General features: G+C 43.8%; 1 protein-coding gene across 3 annotated transcripts in view; it reads right to left on the reverse strand.

Annotated features, from left to right (window-relative positions):
* Positions 1-24,252, reverse strand: part of LOC141255734 (uncharacterized) — a 971,797-nt gene that overhangs the window by 57,554 nt on the left and 889,991 nt on the right. For all 3 annotated transcript variants that reach the window (XM_073671120.1, XM_073671121.1, XM_073671119.1), the window contains 2 exons: positions 13,915-14,220; positions 12,057-12,350 (listed from right to left, as the gene is read on the reverse strand). In XM_073671120.1, the coding sequence (XP_073527221.1) occupies positions 12,057-12,350; positions 13,915-14,220 (600 nt within the window). The remainder of the gene's footprint in view (positions 1-12,056; positions 12,351-13,914; positions 14,221-24,252) is intronic.

Below are 24,252 nucleotides of genomic sequence, written 5' to 3' on the forward strand. Positions count from 1 at the left end.
ACAGCGAACAAAACCTCCTGTCGTTTCCTATCAAAGTAGTCTTTAGATTTTCTGTTGGCCTCCTGAAGATTACCACGCACATCCGTCCAAACTCTCTCCAAATCACCGGAAAAATTCTCCTCCTCAGGCACGGCAGATCCCAACTTGGAGAACGACCCAAACGACGGATGTCTCCCAGAACAACAAAAAAAAGGCGAACAACCAGCAAAAGAAGATGTATGATTGTTCAGAGCAAATTCAGCAAGTGGCAGAAACTCAGACCACCCCTCTTGATTGTCTGCCACAAAACAACGCAAGAACTGCTCAACATCCTGGTTTTTCCTTTCTGTCTGGCCATTAGATTCAGGATGATATCCGGACGAGAACGACAAATGAACTCCCAACCTGTCACAAAAGGCACGCCAAAAACGAGCCACGAACTGAGGACCCCTATCAGAAACAATGTCAGTAGGAACGCCATGAAGTCTGACAATTTCCTTGACAAAGGCCTTAGCGAGAGTTTTAGCGCAGGGCAGTTTGACGAAGGGAACCAAGTGACACATCTTGCTAAAACTGTCCACGACCACCCAGATGACAGTAAAACCCTCAGAGGGGGGAAGGTCAGTTATAAAGTCCATAGCCAAATGTGTCCAAGGAGCACTGGGAACCTCCAAAGGACAAAGCAACCCCGCAGCAGGAGCATGTGAGGACTTAGATCTAGCACATATAGTATATTGACGCACCCACTTAATGACTTCCTTCTGCCATCCAGGCCACCAAAAACTGCGACCCACCAGTCTCTTGGTCTCAGAGATTCCGGGATGACCTGCCAACCGAGATTCGTGACACTCAACAAACAAATCTCTCCTAAAGGTCCCAGGCACAAACAACCTCCCATGAGGAGTGTTAGATGGGGCATTCTCCTGTGCTTTAAGAATCTCATCTTCCAAAACGGAGTCCAAAGCAGCTATCACAACACCTTCTTGTAAAATGTTCTCCTCTTTCTCAGCACCGACTATGGGAGAAAAACTGCGAGACAAGGCATCCGCCTTAACATTCTTAGTACCAGGGATGTAAGTAACGGAGAAATTAAACCGCGAGAAAAACAGTGCCCACCTAGCCTGACGGGCATTCAGGCGCTTGGCAGCATCAAGATAAATCAGATTTTTATGATCCGTAAGAACCTGAACGGGAAATTCCGCACCTTCCAAGAAGTGGCGCCAGTGTTCAAATGCGAGTTTAATAGCCAATAATTCCCGATTACCAATATCGTAATTCAGTTCAGTCTCCGAAAAATTTTTTGAAAAAAAGGCACAGGGATGTAATCCATCCCCGTTATCCTGAGACAATACTGCGCCAACCCCCACAGAGGAAGCATCAACCTCAACCAAAAACGGCTTAGTCACATCAGGCTGCATAAGGATGGGAGCAGAGGTGAACCTCTCCTTGAGATACACAAAAGCTTCAATGGCCTCAGAAGACCACTGAACCGCATCAGCACCTTTCCTGGTGAGATCGGTCAGAGGTTTGACAATACTAGAAAATTTTTTTATGAATTTTCTGTAATAATTGGCGAAACCTAAAAACCTCTGTATCGATTTCAAACCAATAGGCCTAGGCCATTCCTGTACAGCTTGAACTTTAACCGGGTCCATCTCAAAACCTTCGCTGGAGATAATGTAACCCAAAAAACTAATTCTCTGTACAGCGAACTCACATTTCTCCAGCTTAGCAAAAAGCGAATTGTCCATTAACAACTGTAATACCTCACGTACGCTCCGCCAATGAGACTCCAGATCCGGCGAATAAATCAAAATGTCATCCAAATACACAACCACATTTTTGCCGATCAAAGGTCTAAGGATGTCATTAATAAGATTCTAAAAAAATGCAGGAGCATTAGTAAGACCAAAAGGCATAACCAGATTCTCAAAATGACCCACAGGAGTGTTAAAAGCAGTCTTCCATTCGTCACCCTCCTTCATGCGCAACAGATTGTATGCCCCCTTAAGGTCAATTTTAGAGAACCACTTGGCCCCCATTAACTGGTTAAACAGATCAGGAATCAATGGCAGTGGGTAAGGATTGCGTACAGTAATTTTGTTAATCTCACGAAAATCCAGACAAGGACGTAAACCGCCGTCCTTTTTTTTTACAAAAAAAAATCCAACCGCCACAGGAGACTTAGAGGGCCTAATGTGACCGGCGGCCAAACTTGTCTGTATGTATTCCTCCAAAGCTTTCCTCTCAGGAATAGTAAGGTTAAATAAACGACTTTTAGGAAGAGTCGCTCCAGGGACAAATTCAATAGAACAATCATAGTCTCTATGGGGAGGCAAAACCTGCGATTCCTTCTCAGAAAAAACTCTCCAAAAATCCTGAATAGGAACAGGCAATTCTCCCCTATCCAAAGCTGCAATGCGCCCGTTACAACACTTGTCATAACATTTATGGCTCCAGGATTTAATTTCACTGGTAGACCAATCCAGTACAGGATTGTGAAATTTTAACCAGGGCAATCCCAATATTACTGGAGAAGGCAAGTTATTCAAAACTACCAAATCCAATTTCTCATGGTGAACACCATTAATAGTGAGAGGAAATTCACAGACCTTGAGAGTAATATTCTTCAAAGGGGAACCATCCACAGAAACCACAGCAATGGGGGATGATAAAGGTTCGGGTTTTAAATTGAGTCTTTCCAAGAATCCCCCATCAATTACATTCAGAGTAGACCCACAATCAACAAACACCCGAAATTCCATTAATTTTTCCTGAACAATCGTGGAAGCAGCTAAAAATACACCCTTGGAATTTAAACAGGCAATACGGGCATGACTGACCATTTTTTTTTCTTTCTTCATACGAAGCTCACAGCCTTTAATCAAATGACCAGATTTTCCGCAATAGAAACACAAGCCTTCAGAAAATCTGCGATCTTTTTCTTGAGAGCGAGGTGCCACCGATCCAATCTCCATCGGTTCACCACTGTTAGTACACACATTCTCATAACCAGAAACTGACATAGCAGAGGATTTGCTCTCATTAACCCTTGCACGCAGTCTCCTATCCACCCGTATAGCTAATTGCATAGCCTGTTGCAAATCTTCAGGTGTAGCATAAGCAATTAGCAGGTCTTTAACCCTTTCATTGAGCCCAGCAAGAAATAGACTTTTCAGAGCAGAATCGTTCCACCCTGTTTGAGTAGACCAACGACGGAAATGAGTACAATATTTTTCCACATTACCTGATCCCTGTTTCAAACGTCTCAACTCAGTCTCAGCTGATGCGACACGGTCAGGATCATCATATAATAGCCCCAAAGCAGAAAAAAAACTATCCACTGATCTGAAGCATGTATCACTAGGTTGCAAAGAAAAGGCCCACTCCTGAGGCTCTTTGCGCAAAAGTGACATTATGAACCCTATGCGCTGGGATTCATCCCCAGAGGACTTGGGTCTCAAACGAAAATACAATAAGCAAGCATTTTTAAATGAAAAAAATTCTCGGTGTTCACCAAAAAATAAATCCGGCAAACATACCTTAGGCTCCAAGAAATGTGCTCCAGGACAGTTACTCACGTGCTGACGGAGCTCGGCCACCTCCAGAGAGAGTCCCTGCAGGCGATGAGCCAAATCCTGAACCGACACCATGATGGAACAGAAAAATCTTTCCTTAGAGAATTTGCAGGCTGGACTTACTGTTATGTTCTGCTACCAGAGCTAAGGAAAGAGAGGAGATCTGTCCCTACGATAGAACTCAGCTTTATCCCTACGATGTAACAGGGGACCTGATCCTGCGATCAGACCTGCTAAAGTCCTAAGCTAGTCTGTACGGAGACCTATAGATGTGGGGAAGGAATCCCTACAAGTACTAAGGACTGGGAGGAAAATGGGACACCTCCTAACAGAAATAGTAGCAGACAGACAAACAAACAAAATATATAGAACACTGAGGTCCGTAGACCAAGCAAACTAACAGAGTTAGATACAGAGCACAGGCTAGCTAGAAAGTAGTTATACAATGAAGTCCAGCAAAGCCAGAAGGGCGGAGCAGGATTAAATAGGCCAACAAGGTCATGTGACCAGCAAAGGAAAAAACCTAAGAGCAAGGTTCTAACACATACCGTCTTACCCTTCCGTGTGCGTTAACACGAAGGGATAAGATTATTGTTAGGTGCGTCGCCGGTCGCTCTCTCCTCCGTGCAGTAAACGGAGATAGAGCATACCGCTATACCCTGTCCGGTGTAAAGTTAACACGGAGGGGTTTATCATTTAGTTGTCGTTTGCCTTTCCACCCGGGAAGTGTTCGGCAGCAGTCCTCTAGGCTGCATCGCGGACCCCGGGGTCGGTTGCGTTCCATTAAATAAAGTTGTCTGCAGCCACTCCCCCTAACAGTATCTGAGCGCCAGGGTCTTGCCGAACATGTCCGACAACAAACTGCAGCGGTATATACAGCAACTGGAGGCCAGACTTAAATCTCTGGAACAAACTCCTCCTGTCGCTGATATCACTGCAGTAGCCACCCATGCGGCTTGTCTAGCGGCCAATATGATAAACTCGGCTGCGACCACTGCATGTGCCCCACTACCCCGTTTTGCGCTCCCGGAAAAATTTTCTGGGGATAGTAAACTTTGCAGGGGTTTTATTAACGTATGCTCCATTCATTTGGAAATGATGGAGGCACGGTTCCCCTCCGAGAGAGCCAAAGTGGGATATATCATTTCATTGCCCTCCCACAGGGCTTTGGAGTGGGCCACTCCTCTATGGGAGCGGAATGACCCGGTTGTAGTAAATGCGGGTCTATTGCTTAGGACTCTGAAAAGTGTTTTCCTGGGTCCTCAGGTTACGCATGACACGGCTCTTAAGCTTCTTGCGTTAATGCAGGGTTCTGCCACCACCAGTCACTATGCCGTCCAGTTCAGAACCCTAGCGGCAGAACTGGATTGGTCTGAGCGGTCGCTTATCCGGGTGTTCTGGAAGGGTCTAGCTGGGCATATTAAAGATGCTTTATCTACCAGAGAGATTCCGACCTCTCTGGAGGAGTTAATATCTCTCGCTGACCGTATTGACCTACGTCATGCGGAACACAAGTTAGAGCTTGAGGTTGCCAGACTTCCGTATCTGTTGACACCGTCCGTCTTTAGACCCGTTTCCAAACCCGAGACCCTGGCCCCGGAACCTGAGGCTATGGATATTTCCCGGACTAAGTATAATTCCTCTCGTTCCCAACCTGTACATCTCTTGGAGCGTCCCGTAAATAAGGGTTCCAAGCAGTCGGTAAAATGAGTAGGTCTTACCACCATTGGAGGAAGTGTATTAAAATCCGGGACTTCTTCCTCCAAAGTAGTTTTTAATGTGACACTGTCCTTTGGTAAATCTGCAGTTTCTGCCAAGGCATGGGTGGACTCTGGTGCTGATGGCAATTTTTTATCATCTACGTTTGCCCTGAGGCATGCCATCCCTACTGAGTCACTCTCAAGACCCATGAACATTGGTGTGGTCAATGGTTCTCTCCTGGATGTGCAAATCACCCACCAGTCGATACCCCTCACCATGTCGTTTCCTCAGGGTCACCGGGAGGTCATTTCATTTCTTATTATTCCCGGTGGATCAGACGAGGTGGTATTGGGCCTCCCCTGGCTACGTTGTCATTCTCCACACGTTGACTGGAATACGGGGAGAATTTCTTCCTGGAGTGAGAATTGTGCATCTCAGTGTTTGATCAAAGTCACCCGGAGGGTAGTCTCTGATTCTCCTATCATTGCGACATCCAGTACACATTCCTTGTCTGTCTCCAGGACCCGGGTCTTGTCTGATTATGTCGCAAAGAACTCTCAGGAAGAGAGGGTGGCTGCAGTGTCCTCCAACCCGGTTCCGTCGGGGAGGACGTTTGTTTCCCCTAATCTACGGAGTATGGTGCTCTCCTGGGCTCATGCCCCTAAGACTGGAGCTCACCTGGGGGTCAAACGTACCATTAAGTCCCTTCAACGGTCCTGTTAGTGGCCCCGGTGGCGCCAGGACGTCAAGGACTTTGTTCTTGCATGTTCCGTCTGTGCGAGAGATAAATCTTTCCGCCAGAGACCGACGGGTCTTTTCCATCTGTCACCCGTGAAGGGTTCCACACATAGAGAACCGGTTGTCACCTCTTGTCATGCTGCCCTCTTCGCTAAAAAGGGGTACCCTGTACACCGGAGGGGTCACGGTCCTGTGAATCCTCTCTGTGACCCGGTGAACCACATTCTTGCCCCCCGGCTCATGGTGGAAAATGAGAGTCAAGTGGAGGGGAACAATGTTAGGCATCCAAGACCTTCTGTTGTCTCCCATTCCAGGCCAGCCAGGGCTGGTGCTGCTCAGCATTGTTGTCAGCCCCAATGCCTAGCTGTTCCACGAGCCCTGCAGATTGTCTCCCAGGCATTTGTGCCTAGCAGTGTTAAGCATAGGCTGCAGAGGGAGACAGGGCTCGTGGAGTCCTAGTCCAGGATTCGCCGCACTGAGCATGTCCGTGACCTGGCGGATCATGATTGGTGGGTTGGCACCCACCTGACTCGGTGACCTGGCACTCCCTGATTGGTCCACAGGTAACGTCACCAATAGCGCGTCGCTGGGCATGGCTTAGTCTTTAAAAGGCCCGCCCACAAACATGGCGGCGCGCTCAGATCATTTGAGCTAGCTGTTTGTGGTGTGCACGCTGACTCTGGGCTCAAAGAGCCATAGTTTCCGCTAGGCAGGTTTAGCTCCATAGAGGCAGGTTCGCTTCATAGAGGCAGGTAGCTTCGCTTCGCTGACTGGCTCTGACCAGGGGGTTTGCCCTTACACCCTGAGCCGCCTGTGAGTTTAATAGAGCGGGTTTGCTCAGTCCGGTAGCACGCCGGCTGAGTGCTCGAATACCTGGCGGGAATCACCCACAAGCTAGCGCCGTCTCCTATAGTGTAGCGCCTGTACCGAAGACAGGGCTACTGCTCATAGTCCGGTCACACGTCTCCCTGCGGTTCTTGGAGATTGTGAACCGCTTTAGCGCCAATCCCCATAGCGTAGCGCCTGTATCAAAGACAGGGCTACTGCTGTTCCCACGGACGCACGTCTCCGTGCGGTTCTTGGAGATTGTGCATACTGTCTTATCCTTCCGTGTGCGTTAACACAAAGTGATAAGATTATTGTTAGGTGCGTCGCCGGTCGCTCTCTCCTCCGTGCAGTAAACGGAGATAGAGCGTACCGCTATACCCTGTCCGGTGTGAAGTTAACACGGAGGGGTTTATCATTTAGTTGTCGTTTGCCTTTCCACCCGGGAAGTGTTCGGCAGCAGTCCTCTAGGCTGCATCGCGGACCCCGGGGTCGGTTGCGTTCCATTAAATAAAGTTGTCTGCAACCGCTCCCCCTAACACACAGTATGAGCTCCACATAAACTCCCATATACAGTATAAGCCCCCACATAGACTCCCATATACAGTATGAGCCCCACACAGCCTCCCATATACAGTGTGAGCTACATATAGCCTCCAATATACAGTATGAGTCCCACATAACTTCCCATATACAGTATGAGCCCCACACAGCCTCCCATATACAGTGTGAACCCCACATAGCCTCCTATGTACATAAACATCCCATACACATGAACCCCACACCCCGACATTCTGCTCTTGTCTTCAGTTCACTAACTCTCTGCAGTGCACAGCTACTGCAATGAAATGACATAATCGCATCAGCTATCTCACACGCCGATTGGTGGAAGAGGGGGACCAGTGGCCCCTCCTCCACCAATGTATTCACCGCTGTCAGTATCCAGAAGATGTGGATAGCGGTGACAGCAAGAGTCGGCAGATGGATCTTGTGCTGGGGAGGCCCATGGGTCACTGGTTCAGCCCTTCGGCTGTCTTGGTCCACAGACCGGACTGGAACAGCCAGAGGGCTGGATGTGGCCCGTGGGCCGCATTTTGCCCAGGTCTGCAGTATATATATATCAGGTGCAGTGGTTACTTAGGTTCACCGTCTGCTTGTTTGCACAATCCTTATCACAGAACTTCTGCCACTGACGCTGTGGTTCCTCATGTATAGGAGTAATGGCAACTCTCCTACATACTCCTTCAACTCCTTTATGTGGTTTAACCGTGTGACCTTATGTCCATATATGGAAAGCAGAGCTGCTTTATTAATTCTTAAGACCCTCCTAATGGCAGAACATAACAAGTACATCACTTTGTGCATATATAAACCACTTCTGTGTACTGAATCCTCATGTACATTATCTGCAAAGGGAAATGATAGTATAGTGCAAACATAATACATAACACAGCCATCATCTGCTGGGTATGATGCTCAGTTCCTGAGCCCTCATCTTTCAAGTATAGATGACACTGGATGCACTAGTAGGGGTTCATGTCACCTGTTGAACCCAGGAAGAAGTGTAGAAACACGTGACAAAAAAAGATTATAAGAGATTAGTGATGAGCGAGCGTTCTAGCCACTGCTCAATACTAAGTCGAGCATTGGTGTGCTCAGGTACGCTCATTACTCAATTGAGTATCGCGTGTGGTTGAGCACCTTGCTCGAATCCCCATCCCACATGTTTCACGACTGTTAGCCAATAAACATGCAGGGATTGCCCGCCATACACGGTAATGCCTTAGCCTTGTTGGCTACTGGCATTACTGTGATTGGCCACAACACGTCATCGGGTCTTATATAAGACCTGGTGATGTGATGCTCGGCACACTGTACTCTGGAAGTAGTACAGCGAGAGTTGATCTAGGAGGGAGAGCTTAGATTAGAGCAGGGATATAGGCAGTGTTTAATTGCTATTGCAGTACTTGTATACCGCTGCTGCACCATTAAGACAAAAGTCTTTTTCAGGGACACATACTATCCTTTCCCTTCACACGTCAGTGTGTCCGTACGTGTGGTGACAGTATTCACATGTACCGGAGACACTTACACACGTACATCCATTAAAAATAAATGGGGCTGCGCACATGTTCATGTGTTCACGCGGACCGAGTGACCCACACGAGGACATGTCCATTTTTTTTATGGAAGCACGGGTGTCAATATATCCCACACACGTATACACAGAAGACAAAGTGTGACATCCGTGTGCCTGTCCGTGTGGCACATACCAGAATAGAATGCAGAATAGAAATAACAGATGCTTAGGGGTTAGATGTGCAAAGATAGAGATAGATAGCAGTAGATAGATATTCGTAACAGATATAATTAGTGCCTTGCATGTGTATTTGAATGTACTTGTATTAAGCTAATAAATAAATAATTCAAAAAAATTATGTGGGAACCCCCTATTTTTGATAACCAGCACAGGTAAAGCAGACAGCTGGGGCTCATGTTATCAGGCTGGGAAGATCCATAGATATTGTGCCCTTCACAGCCTAAAAATACCAGCCACCAATCACCCCAGAATTGGCGCATCCCACTAGATGCAAATTGGTGCTTTGCCCTGCTCTTCCCGATTGCCCTGGTACAGTGGCAATCGGGGTAATGGTATTTGGGCTTGATGACAGCTGTGATTTGCCCTTGGGTTAGTAATGGAGAAGTGTATATCAGGCACCCCCATTTCTAACCCAGTAGTAAAAAATAAAAACACACACACACACAAAAAGAAACACTTTATTTGAATAAAGACTCCCCCCACTATCTCTCATTCACTAATTTATTTGAAAAAAAACAAAAACAAACAGGTCCGAAGTAATCCGAGGAATCAAGCATAGTCCCAAAATGGAAACCTGAAATACAAAAAAAGAGAGAAATAAAAAACACTACACACCTCCCTCATTCACCAATTTATTTGTAAAAATGTTGGCACAAATTTCTGCCGTAGTCCACGTTCCTCGCATCCCGCTCCGGCGTCTGTAAATGGCAGTAAAGTGACCGCTACTCATACAGGTGCTGGGTAGGGACGTCAACGCTCATCAGAGCCACTGAGTCTCGCTCAACAGAATGTGTCTGACCATGTCACATACACTACATGCCCGGATAAGGTAGTAAAATGTTAAAATTACATTTACCGGTGACTACCTGTGGGTGTAGTTTTATTTCCCCCTCTATTATGTCATCTACTGTAGTCATAAGTGACCGGGAAATATGGTGAGAGATGGCCTGGCTATTAAGGGGTGGAGGAGGCGGCTTTTTTTTCTTCTCTTTTTAGTGTTGCTTTTCATGCAAGTCATTATGCAGGAAAGAATGTTTCCTATCATTTTTTCCTGTAAAATCCATTTTTTCTTCGGTTTTGTATGTTTTATTGTGAGTCCGTAAAAGTGGTGTAATACTCTGACAACATTGCTGTTCCCATTCCATTTTTGCACTGTTTTCATCCATTTCAGTGATTTTCCTTCCTCCCCAGCCCTCTTGCTAGGGTCTTCAGGAGAAATGCTTGAGTTTCCCATTGACTTCCATTATTCTCAGTACTTGAGTCGAGCCTGTCCGAGCGTCCGACCTGCTCGATTCGAGCACTGAGCACTTGAGCATTTTAGTTTAGCTCGATCATCATTACAAGAGATAAATCACTACGGACAATTGGTATAGATCTTCATATTGTAAATTAATTAAGTACATTGACAGATTTGCTGATATTTTCAGAGATTTAGACTGTGTGCCCACTATGCGTTTTTTAAGCGCTTCTGCAGCGGCAATTCCACCGCGGAAATGCTTAAAAAACGCTTGGTAGAAGGTCTCCCATGTTCCCCAATGATAATCCGCATGTGCTGTGCAGATGCTGTGGAAATTTCCGCTGTGGATTATCATTGCGGAAAAATCCACAGCATGTCCATTAATTTTGTGGAAACGTGGCGTAATTGCCACCATTGACTTGCACTGAATTGCATAATATCCGCATGAGTACATGTACACATGCGGATATTAAGCGATTCAATACGCGGATGGTACCCGGGTCTGGAGTTAAAAAAGAATTAAAATAAAAAAAAACTTTATACTCACCTTCTGATGGCCCCCGGTCTCCTGTACGGTGCGTCTGGTGTCTTGGGCGGCTCACGGTGGTGTAAAAGGACCTTTCATGACGTCATTTAGTCGACGTCGGCAGTCACGTGACCTGTCACATGACTAAATGACGTCATGGAAAGTCCTTTTACACCACCGCGAGCCGCCCAAGACACCGGACGCACCGGAGAAGGTGACCGGGGGCCATCGGAAGGTGAGAATATATATATATATATATATATATATATACATATATATATATATATATATATATATATATATATATATATTTTTTTTTACCATTTTTATTCTTTTTTTAACTATTAACTTGGTCACACTATATAAATCCATGTCGGTTGCATGGATTTATATAGTGTGAACAAGTTGTCAAGCACTTTTCCAAGTGATGCTAAAATCGCTTGGAAAAGCGCTTGATAACACGCATGGGGAAATACATGCAAAGACGCTTGTCAAACGGTTCTACCTGGCAGGAAAATCCGCATGCGTTTTTCCTGCCAGGGAGATGCAGAAAAAATCTGGAGCATTTCTGCTTCGTGGGCACTTAGCCTTATGGATTCTATAATGATGGGGTTTGTTCGGCATAACTGCTGCATAGTAAATGTGCTGCCAATATGTAAAAGGTTGTCGAAAAGTGTGCTAGGAAACTAAATGGCTGTAAGTTTAAGCTTCACTGTGTGTAACAGGAGTATCTCAATGGAAATAATCATGTTTCACTGAAAATAACATCATCATTGGTTTATGAGGGAACGATGCTGCCTACACTAATCTGAATAGCTTCTATGAAAAGGTAAGTTTTCGACAGGATCAGAGTGAGTTGCTGGGTGCTATGTCACTTGATTTTCCCAAACCATTTATACTGAGCCACATAAACTGGGGAAAATAAGTGTGGTGGCTTAGAAATAGAGTGGTAATGTTGAGACAAGTTTACATCAACATTGGCTCCTTTCCCACCCCTCCCCCACTGGCATCAGCATTCACCTGTTTTCCTCCCCTCTCCCATTGGTAGCAGCCTTACCCCTTCCCATACCTTCCCCAATAGCAGCAGCTTTGTCCCCTTTCCCACCCTTACCCGACTTGAAGCAGAATATGCTTACTTTCCTTTACACTTACCAACTCCTTTAGATATCTCTACCGGTATAGGGGAGCATGTCCGAGTCACTGCACAGGTCACGTTTTTTATTCCTTTTAGTTCATTCTGGGGTACCATATACGTTGCAGTATATGCATTTTTGGCAGGTATTATTTGTGGTGTTTTCATTTCATTATTTAATTTTAAAGACACTTGGCGATTGTCCAGATTGCTAGCCCGAATCAAACATATTATTTTAGCATTGCCACTTTGTAAATCTTCATTGGAAGGTAACTTCAGTTCTACAACAGGCTCCTCAATGATGTTTTTACAAGCTATAAAAATGAAAAAAAAAATGATTATAGGGAAGAATCATCCATACTTGTTCTCCAATCATTAACTATTTATTCATTACATACTTTCACTATTTAAGTATTTGAATAAATGATCAGTGTGGTTGCAGTTTTGCTCAATAGTGTTCAATGATGATCCCCCTTTCCTGATATATTATCCCTAACATGGTGATTTACGGTCTCATGCATCCTCTGCGTCTATATTTTAGAGCTATGGGCTCTGTGTCCTGTGTACAAACAATTGGTGCACGCAGTGAAAATGAATGCACCGGAATTGAACTCAGCTTCCCAAAAATGTGATAAACCAAAGTTAATTTATGTTTTAAGGGGAGGGGGGCAATCACTTTTTCACACAGGGCCCTGTAGGTTTGGATTTCTTTTTCCCTTAATAATAAAGACCATCATTTAAAAACTGCATTTTGTGTTTACTTGTGTTATCTTTGTCTAATATTTAAATTTGTTTTGAGATCTGAAACATTTAAGTGTGACAAACATGCAAAAGAATAAGAAATCAGGAAGGGGGCAAACACTTTTCCACACCACTGTATATATACATAACAGGTCAGGTGTCCGAGTATGGACTCAAGAGATAAAGTAACCTTGCTGTATACATGGGAAGAGCCAGCTGTGCTACATAGGTGGCACCTGCCTCTAAGCAGTGACCGGAGGTTGCTCGAATCACTACCCTTAAATTTGTTAGATGGAGCTGTAAGTGTCTGAGAAAGGCATTTAAATGGTTTGAAACAGTGCGGGCTTCTGTTCATATATAGTACAAGTGATCAAATAATTGAAGGTTCAAGTTGCTTAGGTGTACTAAAAATATGTAAAAAGAAGATAAAAATATAAAAGTTAAATCACTTGTCTTTTCTCTATGTGAAAAAAAGCATATTTTGTATTACCATATTAATGTTTTGAAAATGTACTTTTTTTTTCAAAAAAGAAAAAGTACATACACACACATATATGTGCCATTCACAACTACAACTTGTCCAGTGAAAAAACAAGCAATGATATGGCTATATAGGTGGAAAATTAAAAATAATGTTAAAGCTGAAATTGTTTGAACCATTAAGGGGTTAAGCATTACTCAAAATTACATAATGAGTGACATGAGCATTATATAGGAGTGGAATTTTCTTCTTCTGACTGACTTAAGATGTGATTGAAGGACAATTCCACACCTTACAAGGGAATCTGTCAGCAGGTTTTTGCTATGCAATCTGGGGACAGCATGAGGTATTTCGAAGATATGTCACTTCTCAGGCTGGGTGCTGTTGTTTACTTACAATGAAGGTTATATCACTAGGACATTATCACTGCCAGGTCTGATGTACACGTGACTGCTAGTCTAACACCGCCCCCTCCTGTGATAAGCAGATCACTGTCAATAGACATTGTACATACAGAGCAACCGATTTGTCCCTGACATATATTTGAGAAAAGTCTTAGGCTTTCATCTATCGTCACTTTTTGCATTTTTCTCAGAACTTATAGGTCCTCTTTAAGAAGCCCTAGTTTATGAGATATTGTTTTTTATTCCCCTTACCTGAACACTTAGTGACATTCTGCAGAGTCTCTTGACCTTGATGGGTTGCTTTACATGTGTAGATGTCACTTTCATTCCAATTTACACTTATTTCACTCGTTCCAAAGAACGTGTTATCTTTTTTGTTCAGCATGGCAGCGAAATCCTTACCGCTGTCTGTAAGAAGTTTTCCGTTTTTGAACCAGGCAACGGAAATATAATGTGGCCGGTAATGAGACACTAAGCAGTATAAAGTTGCCTGAGTCCAATTCTTACAAGATGCCAATATTTCAATGCTGGGGCGTTTATTATCCAGGGCAGTATGATCTGACAGATCAAGAAAACAGAACAAAATTTTATTAACACATCACACTAGGCAGATACTGTATATTAATCTACATTAAATTGAATGTATCACATATGTTTTTTTTCTGGTAATTAAAATCCAATACTGAAACATATTTTTCTAATCTTTTTTTCTATTTATTGATTTATTTATTTTTATTATAGATCTTTTTCCATTGTCTGTCCATGACTTTAAGGACACACAATGTGTCTTAGGCCCTGTTCACATTACTTTTCTTTGTGTCTGTTGATTGTATACACTGGTAAAAGCTGCTAATGTATACTTTAATTAAAGGTTAAAAGTCGCACCTATCTCCCATGGGCTGTAACAGCATTCATTTAATGATTATGACCTGAGCTTTATGACATGCTCAATAAATCACATTTTAGCTTATAGTTGACAGATCCCACTGTTATTCACTGTTCACACATTCAGTATTTGATCAGTATTTTACATCAGTATTTTAAAACCAAAACCAGAAGTGGAACAATCAGAGGAAAATTATAATAGAAACACGTCACCACTTCTGTATTTATCACCCACTCCTGGTTTTGGCTTACAAATACTGATGTAAAAAACTCACCAAACACTGAATGTGTGAACGTGGCCTTAAGAATCCATCATTCTGGCTACAATGCCATCCAGTTATCACGGACAGCTGTTAAAAAGCACATGAGTTATGCATTTAATGGACGCCTGTGGTCAATGCAATAGAGTAACATCCATCACCTTTAGGTTGCCATGTTTAATCCCTTTCCGACCTATGACATACCTATACGTCATAGGTCGCCTCCCTCCCTTTGATGCAGGTTCTGGCATTGAGCCCGCATCTTTTCAGGCACATGACAGCTGATCTGATCAGCTGTCATATGCCCCTAACAGCCGAGGGTGGAATTGTGATCCACCCGCAGCTGTTAATGTGTTAAATGCCGCTGTCAATCTCTGACACTGGCATTTAACATGCATATGCAGCAAGCATGTCACTAATTCCGTCCATCGGCATCCCTGTCACAAGATTGCGGGGCGCCGATGGGTTGGCATGACAACCAGGGGTCTGCAGGAGACCCCCATGCTTGTCATTGCTGATCTGCTATGAGTGCATACCAGATGATAATTTCTGCTAGCCCTGCTATGTGTAGCACAAGCGATCAGACGATCGCAGCTTCAAGTCTATTAAGGAGACTATTGTAGCAAGTAAAAAAAAGTTTTAACAAATATAAAAATATATATATATATATAAAAGTTCAAATTACCCCTTTTTCCCCCATTCAAAATAAAACAATGAAAAAAAATCCAAAATACACATATTTGGTGTTGTTGCATTTAGAAACTCCTGACCTATCAAAATATAAAAAGAATTTACTGATCGGTAAATGGCGTAACGAGAAAAAAATCAATATTCCAGAATTTTATTGGTCGACAGAACATTATAATAAATTGCAATAATGCAAATGCGATCAAAACATCGTATCTAGCTCAAAATGGTATCAATAAAAATGTCAGCTCGGTGCGCAAAACATAAGCCCTCACCCGGCCCCAGATCACGAAAAATGGAGACACTACGGGTCTCGGAAAATGGCACCATTTTCTTTCCTTTTTACAAATTATGGAATTTTTTTTCACCACTTAAGTAAAAAAGAACCTATACATATTTGGTATCTTCAAACTCAAAATGACCTGGAAAATCATAATGACAGGTCTGTTTTAGCATTTAGTAAACATAGTAGAAAAAAAAGCCAAAAAACAATTGTGGAGTTTCACTTTTTTTTGCAATTTCACCGCAACTTGAATTTTTTTTTTCCCGTTTTCCAGTACACGATATGGTAACATCAATGGTGTTGTTCAAAAGTACAACTCATACTGCAAAAAATAAGCCCTCATGTGGCCATATTGACAGAAAAAAATAAAAAAGTTATGGGTTTGGGAAAAAGGAGAGCAAAAAACGAAAGTGCAATAACAGAAAATCCCAAGGTGGTGAACGGGTTTAAAATACACTGCTCAAAAAAATAAAGGGAACACTTAAACAACAGAATATAACTCCCAAGTAAATCAAACTTCTGTGAAATTAAACTGTCCACTTAGGAAGCAACACTGATTGACAATCAATTTCACATGCTGTTGTGCAAATGGAGTAGACAATAGATGGAAATTATTGGCAATTATCAAGACACCCTCAATAAAGGAGTGGTTCTGCAGGTGGGGATCACAGATCACATCTCAGTACCAATACTTTCTGGCTGATGTTTTGGTCACTTTTGAATGTTGTTTGTGCTTTCACACTCGTGGCAGCATGAGATGGACTCTACAACCCACAGAAGTTGCTCAGGTAGTGCAGCTCATCCAGGATGGCACATCAATGCAAGCTGTGGCAAGAAGGTTTGCTGTGTCTGTCAGCGTAGTGTTCAGAGGCTGGAGGAGCTACCATGAAACAGGCCAGTACACCAGGAGACTTGAAGGGGGCCGTAGGAGGGCAACAACCCAGCAGCAGGACCGCTACCTCCGCCTTTGTGCAAGGAGGAACAGGAGGAGCACTGCCAGAGCCCTGCAAAATGACCTCCAACAGGCCACAAATGTGCATGTGTCTGCACAAGCAGTTAGAAACCGACTCCATGAGGGTGGTATGAGGGCCTGACGTCCACAGATGGGGGTTGTGCTCACAGCCCAACACCATGCAGGACGCTTGGCATTTGCCACAGAACACCAGGATTGGCAAAGTCGCCACTGGCGCTCTGTGCTCTTCACAGATGAAAGCAGGTTCACACTGAGCACATGTGACAGATGTGACAGAGTCTGGAGACGCCGTGGAGAGCAATCTGCTGCCTGCAACATCCTTCAGCATTACCGGTTTGGCAGTGGGTCAGTAATGGTGTGGGGTGGCATTTCTTTGGAGGGCCGCACAGCCCTCCATGTGCTCGCCAGAGGTAGCCTGACTGCCATTAGGTACCGAGATAAGATCCTCAGACCCCTTGTGAGACCATATGCTGGTGCGGTTGGCCCTGGGTTCCTCCTAATGCAGGACAATGCCAGACCTCATGTGGCTGAAGTGTGTCAGCTGTTCCTGCAAGATGAAGGCATTGAAACTATGGACTGGCCCGCCCGTTCCCCAGACCTCAATCCAATTGAGCACATCTGGGACATCATGTCTCGCTCCATCCACCAACGTCACGTTTTACCACAGACTGTCCAGGAGTTGGCGGATGCTTTAGTCTAGGTCTGGGAGGAGATCCCACAGGAGACCATCGCAACCTCATCAGGAGCATGCCCAGGCGTTGTAGGGAGGTCATACAGGCACGTGGAGGCCACACACAATACTGAGCCTCACTTTGACTTGTTTTAAGGACATTACATCAAAGTTGGATCAGCCTGCAGTGTGTTTTTCCACTTTAATTTTGGGGGTGACTCCAAATCCAGGCCTCCATTGGTTAATAAATTTGATTTCCATTGATGATCTTTGTGTGATTTTGTTGTCAGCACATTCAACTTTGTACAGAACAAAGTATTCAATGAGAATATTTCATTCATTCAGATCTAGGATGTGTTATTTGAGTGTTCCCTTTATTTTTTTGAGCAGTGCATTTCACATTATATATCACGTAACAATATTTACTGTCTTCGGTAGTATAGCATAGTGAACTTTGCTATTTTACAACTTTCTATTTGGAGTATTCTGATACTATACTACCTTAATCAGACTAATAAAGTCCTATGGACACATTATGCCTGCACTTAGGGAGTTTCTCTGGTGTAAGAACAAAATGGAGATGAAAAAGAGATTTTATATGTATTTATACTGTGTGTATATATATATATACAGTGGGTACGGAAAGTATTCAGACCCCTTAAATTTTTCACTCTTTGTTTCATTTGAGCCATTAAAAAGTTTTTTTTTTCTCATTAACCCCTTAATAACATTTGACGTACTAATACGCGTCTGTGCCCTGGGACTTAAGAGCCAGACCCGTATTAGTACGTCATGGCGATCGCGCGCGCACACAGGCTGTGCGGGCGCGATCGCCGCCGGGTGTCAGCTGATTGTCACAGCTGACACCCGGTACTATGTGCAGGGAGCGGTCCTGCACCGCTCCCAGCACATTAACCCCCGCTATGCTGCGATCGAAGTCGATCGAAGTCGATCGCGGCATTGCGGGGGCAAGGGGAGGTGATCGCCGATACTCACCTCCTCTTCCGGCTTCCAGCGCAGACTGCAGCGGCTTCCCGGGTGTTGCCATGACGACCCGATGTCGTCATGACAACATCCGGGTCACCAGAGAGCAGGAAGATTGCTTGGACATGCGCAGTGCATCTCCAAGCAATCTTAACACTGTGCACTTCTGACAGCCTGCATGGCATAGGGATGGTGCTCCATTCCTATGCCATGCAGGCGATCAGAAAAAAAAAAGTGAAAGTCCCAGAGTGGGACAAAGTAATAAGGTGTACAAACTGTCTGAAAGTGGAAAAAAAAAAAAAAAATGTGCAAAAATATTATAAAAAAATAAAAAAAATAATACACCAAAAATAAAAATATAATGTACCCATCAATAAATATTATTATAAAAAAAATAAAAAAAAAACAATAAAAGTACACATATTTGGTATCGCCGCGTCCGGAACAGCCTGACCTATAAAACTGTCCCACTAGTTAACCCCTTCAGTGAACACGGTAAAAAAAAAAAAAAAAGCAGCAAAAAACAATGCTTTATCACCATACCGCCAAACAAAAAGTGGAATAACACGCGATCAAAAAGACGCATATAAATAAAAATGATACCGCTGAAAACATCATCTCGTCCCACAAAAAAACAGCCGCCATACAGCTCCATCAGCCGAAAAATAAAAAAGTTTCAGCTCTCAGAATAAAGCGATGCTAAAAAATATTTTTTTCTATAAAATAGCTTTTATTGTGTATAAGCGCCAAAACATAGAAAAATTATACAAATGTGGTACCGCTGTAAACGTACTGACCCGAAGAATAAAGCTACCTCATCAATTTTACCACACGCGGAACAGAATAAAAAAAAAAAAAAAAAAAAAACAATTCCTGAATTGTTGGTTTTTGTTTATTCTGCCTCCCAAAAATCGGAATAGAAAGCGATCAAAAAATGTCACGTGCCTGAAAATGGCACCAATAACAACGTCAAGTCATCCCGCAAAAAACGAGCCGTCACATGACTGTCTGCCAAAATCTGGAAAAATTATAGCTCTCAAAATATGGCGATGCAAAAACTAGATTTTACAAAAAATGCGTCTTTTAGTGTGTGACAGCTGTCAGTCATAAAAACCCCATATGATTCTGGCATTGCTGTAATCACACCGACCCGAAGAATAAAGTTGTCTAATCACTTATACCGCACAAGGAACGGCGTCAAAAATAAACTCTTGGGTTAGGATTGGGCTAGGGTTAGGGCTGGGTTTGGGGCTAGGGTTGTGCTGGGGCTAGGGTTGTGCTGGGGCTAGGGTTGTGCTGGGGCTAGGGTTGTGCTAGGGCTAGGGTTGTGCTAGGGCTAGGGCTGGGGTTGGGATTTTTTTCAAAAGTAAGAAAAAAAGATGACGATATGGTGACTAGTGTTGAGAGCAAGTGCTCGCTACTTGAGTTTGCATCGGGTGCTCTGGTATGCATTGAGTATCGTGGGTATTTGAGTGACATGCTGTAGTCTCTGCCCCATATGCTTCGCGGCCAAAAAACTTTACGGGGATTGCCTGCCATGCACGAGCGATCCCCGCATGTTTTTTTTTGGGTGCCTAATAACCGTGAAACATGCGGAGCAGGGACTCGAGCATGTCACTCAAGCACACGCTGTACATGGTGCATACCTGAGTACCCGATGCAAACTCAAGTAGCGAGCACTTGCGCTCAAGAATAATGACAACTTATTCAATATGATGACCTAATGTAAACAAATTCTGTGCCGTACCTCTGGGTTCAAAATGTTCACTATACACCTTAATAAAATCCTTGAGGGGTATAGTTTCCAAAATGGGGACACTTGTGGGGGAGCTCCACTGTTTAGGCACATCACGGGCTCTCCAAACGCGACATGGTGTCCGCTAACAAATTGAATGGAAAATCGGCTCAAATTGTTAGCGGACGCCATGCTGCGTTTGGAGAGCCCCTGTGTGCCCAAACATTGGAGCTCCCCCACAAGTGACCCCATTTTGGAAACTAGACCCCCCAAGGCACCTATCTAGATGCATAGTAAGCACTTGGAACCCCCAGGTGCTTCACAAATTGATTCGTAAAAATGAAAAAGTGAAAAAAAAAACACTTTTTCATTTTTATGAATCAATTTGTGAAGCACCTGGGGTTCCAAGTGCTCACTATGCATCTAGATAGGTGCCTTGGGGGGTCTAGTTTCCAAAATGGGGTCACTTGTGGGGGAGCTCCAATGTTTGGGCACACAGGGACTCTCCAAATGCAACATGATATCCGCTAACAAATTGTCGGCTCAAATTGTTAGCGGATATCATGTTGCATTTGGAGAGTCCCTGTGTGCCCAAACATTGGAGCTCCCCCACAAGTGACCCCATTTTGGAAACTAGACCCCCCAAGGCACCTATCTAGATGCATAGTGAGCACTTGGAACCCCAGGTGCTTCACAAATTGATTCATAAAAATGAAAAAGTTTTTTTTTTTTCACTTTTTCATTATTACGAATCAATTTGTGAAGCACCTGGGGGTTCCAAGTGCTCACTATGCATCTAGAAAGGTGCCTTGGGGGGTCTAGTTTCCAAAATTGGGTCACTTGTGGGGGAGCTCCAAAGTTTGGGCACAGAGGTGCTCTCCAAACGCAATGTGGTGTCCGCTAACAATTTGAGCCGATTTTCCATTCAATTTGTTAGCGGATACCATGTTGCATTTAGAGAGTCCCTGTGTGCCCAAACATTGGAGCTCCCCCACAAGTGACCCCATTTTGGAAACTAGACCCCCCAAGGCACCTATTTAGATGCATAGTGAGCACTTGGAACCCCTAGGTGCTTCACAAATTGATTCGTAAAAATGAAAAAGTGTTTTTTTTTCACTTTTTCATTTTTACGAATCAATTTGTGAAGCACCTGGGGGTTCCAAGTGCTCACTATGCACCTAGAAAGGTGCCTTGGGGGGTCTAGTTTCCAAAATGGGGTCACTTGTGGGGGAGCTCCAAAGTTTGGGCACAGAGGGGCTCTCCAAACGCAATGTGGTGTCCGCTAACAATTTGAGCCGATTTTCCATTCAATTTGTTAGCGGATACCATGTTGCATTTAGAGAGTCCCTGTGTGCCCAAACATTGGAGCTCCCCCACAAGTGACCCCATTTTGGAAACTAGACCCCCCAAGGCACCTATCTAGATGCATAGTGAGCACTTGGAACCCCTAGGTGCTTCACAAATTGATTCGTAAAAATGAAAAAGTGTTTTTTTTTTCACATTTTCATTTTTACGAATCAATTTGTGAAGCACCTGGGGGTTCCAAGTGCTCACTATGCATCTAGAAAGGTGCCTTGGGGGGTCTAGTTTCCAAAATGGGGTCACTTGTGGGGGAGCTCCAAAGTTTGGGCACAGAGGGGTTCTCCAAACGCAATGTGGTGTCCGCTAACAATTTGAGCCGATTTTCCATTCAATTTGTTAGCGGATACCATGTTGCATTTAGAGAGTCCCTGTGTGCCCAAACATTGGAGCTCCCGCACAAGTGACCCCATTTTGGAAACTAGACCCCCCAAGGCACCTATCTAGATGCATAGTGAGCACTTGGAACCCCTAGGTGCTTCACAAATTGATTCGTAAAAATGAAAAAGTGTTTTTTTTTTCACTTTTTCATTTTTACGAATCAATTTGTGAAGCACCTGGGGGTTCCAAGTGCTCACTATGCATCTAGAAAGGTGCCTTGGGGGGTCTAGTTTCCAAAATGGGGTCACTTGTGGGGGAGCTCCAAAGTTTGGGCACAGAGGGGTTCTCCAAACGCAATGTGGTGTCCGCTAACAATTTGAGCCGATTTTCCATTCAATTTGTTAGCGGATACCATGTTGCATTTAGAGAGTCCCTGTGTGCCCAAGTGCTCACTATGCATCTAGAAAGGTGCCTTGGGGGGTCTAGTTTCCAAAATGGGGTCACTTGTGGGGGAGCTCCAAAGTTTGGGCACACAGGGGCTCTCCAAACAGAACATGGTGTCCGCTAATTATTCAAGCAAATTTTACAATCAAAAAGTCAAATGGCGCTCCTTCCCTTCCGAGCCCTGCTGTGCGCCCAAACAGTGTTTCTTCCCCAAATATTGGGTATCTGCGTGCCCAGGGGAAATTGCACAACAAATTTTGGGGTCCATTTTTTCTTGTTACCCCTGTGAAAATAAAAAAATTTGGGTCTAAAGTAACATTTTTGTGAAAAAAGTTAAATGTTCATTTTTTTCTTCCACATTCAAAAAATTCCTGTGAAGCACCTGAAGGGTTAATAAAGTTCTTGAATGTGGTTTTGAGCACCTTGAGGGGTGCAGTTTTTAGAATGGTGTCACTTTTGGGTATTTTCTGTCATAAAGACCTCTCAAAGTGACTTCAAATGTGATGTGGTCCCTAAAAAAATGGTTTTATAAATTTTGTTGGAAAAATGAGAAATCGCTGGTCAACTTTTAACCCTTATAGCTCCCTAACAAAAAAAAATTTTGGTTCCAAAATTGTGCTGATGTAAAGTAGACATGTGGGAAATGTTATTTATTAACTCTTTTGTGTGACATATCGCTCTGATTTCAGGGCTTAAAAATTCAAATTTTGAAAATCGCAAAATTTTCAAAATTTTTGCCAAATTTCCGTTTTTTTCACAAATAAACGCAAGTGATATCGAAGAAATTTTTCCACAATCATGAAGTACAATATGTCACGAAAAAAAAATCTCAGAATCAGGGGGATCCGTTGAAGCGTTCCAGAGTAATTACCTCATAAAGTGACAGTGGTCAGAATTGTAAAAATTGGCCCGGTCATTAACGTGCAAACCACCCGCGGGGCTTAAGGGGTTAAAGTACACTCTGCACCCCATCTTGACTGAAAAAAACAGAAATGTAGAAATTTTTGCAAATTTACAAAAAAAGAAAAACTGAAATATCACATAATCATAAGTATTCAGACCATTTGCTCAGACACTCATATTTAAGTCACATGCTGTCCATTTCCTTGTGATCCTCCTTGAGATGGTTCTACTCCTTCATTGGAGTCCAGCTGCGCTTAATTAAACTGATAGGTCTTGATTTGGAAAGGCACACACCTGTCTATATAAGACCTCACAGCTCACAGTGCATGTCAGACCAAATGAGAATCATGAGCTCAAAGGAACTGCCGAAGGAGCTCAGAGACAGAATTGTGGAAAGACACAGATCTAGCCAAGGTTACAAAAGAATTTCTGCCTTACTCAAGGTTCCTAAGAGCACAGTGGCCTCCATAATCCTTAAATGGAAGAAGTTTGGGACCACCAGAAGTCTTCCTAGACCTGGCCGTGCAGCCAAACTGAGCAATCGTGGGAGAAGAGCCTTGGTGAGAGAGGTAAAGAAGAACCCCAAGATCACTGTGGCTTAGCTCCAGAGATGTAGTAGGGAGATGGGAGAAAGTTCCACAAAGTCAACTGTCACCGCAGCGCTCCACCAGTCGGGCCTTTATGGCAGAGTGGCCCGACGGAAGCCTCTACTCAGTGCAAGACATAAGAAAGTCCGCATAGAGTTTGCTCAAAAACACATGAATGACTCCCAGACTATGAGAAATAAGATTCTCTGGTCTGATGAGATGAAGATAGATCTTTTTGGTGATAATTCTAAGTGGTATGTGTGGAGAAAACCAGGCACTGCACATCACCTGCCCAATAGAATCCCAAGAGTGAAACATGGTGGTGGCAGCATCATGCTATGGGGGTGTTTTTCAGCTGCAGGGACAGGACGACTGGTTGCAATTGAAGGAAACATGAATGTGGCCAAGTACAGAGATATCCTGGATGAAAACCTCTTCCAGAGTGCTCTGGACCTCAGACTTGGCCAAAGGTTCACCTTCCAACAAGACAATGACACTA

Source organism: Phyllobates terribilis, unplaced genomic scaffold, assembly GCF_046119375.1.
Source record: "Phyllobates terribilis strain yellow unplaced genomic scaffold, ASM4611937v1 Scaffold_1__5_contigs__length_1240528914, whole genome shotgun sequence".
Taxonomy (NCBI): domain Eukaryota; kingdom Metazoa; phylum Chordata; class Amphibia; order Anura; family Dendrobatidae; genus Phyllobates; species Phyllobates terribilis.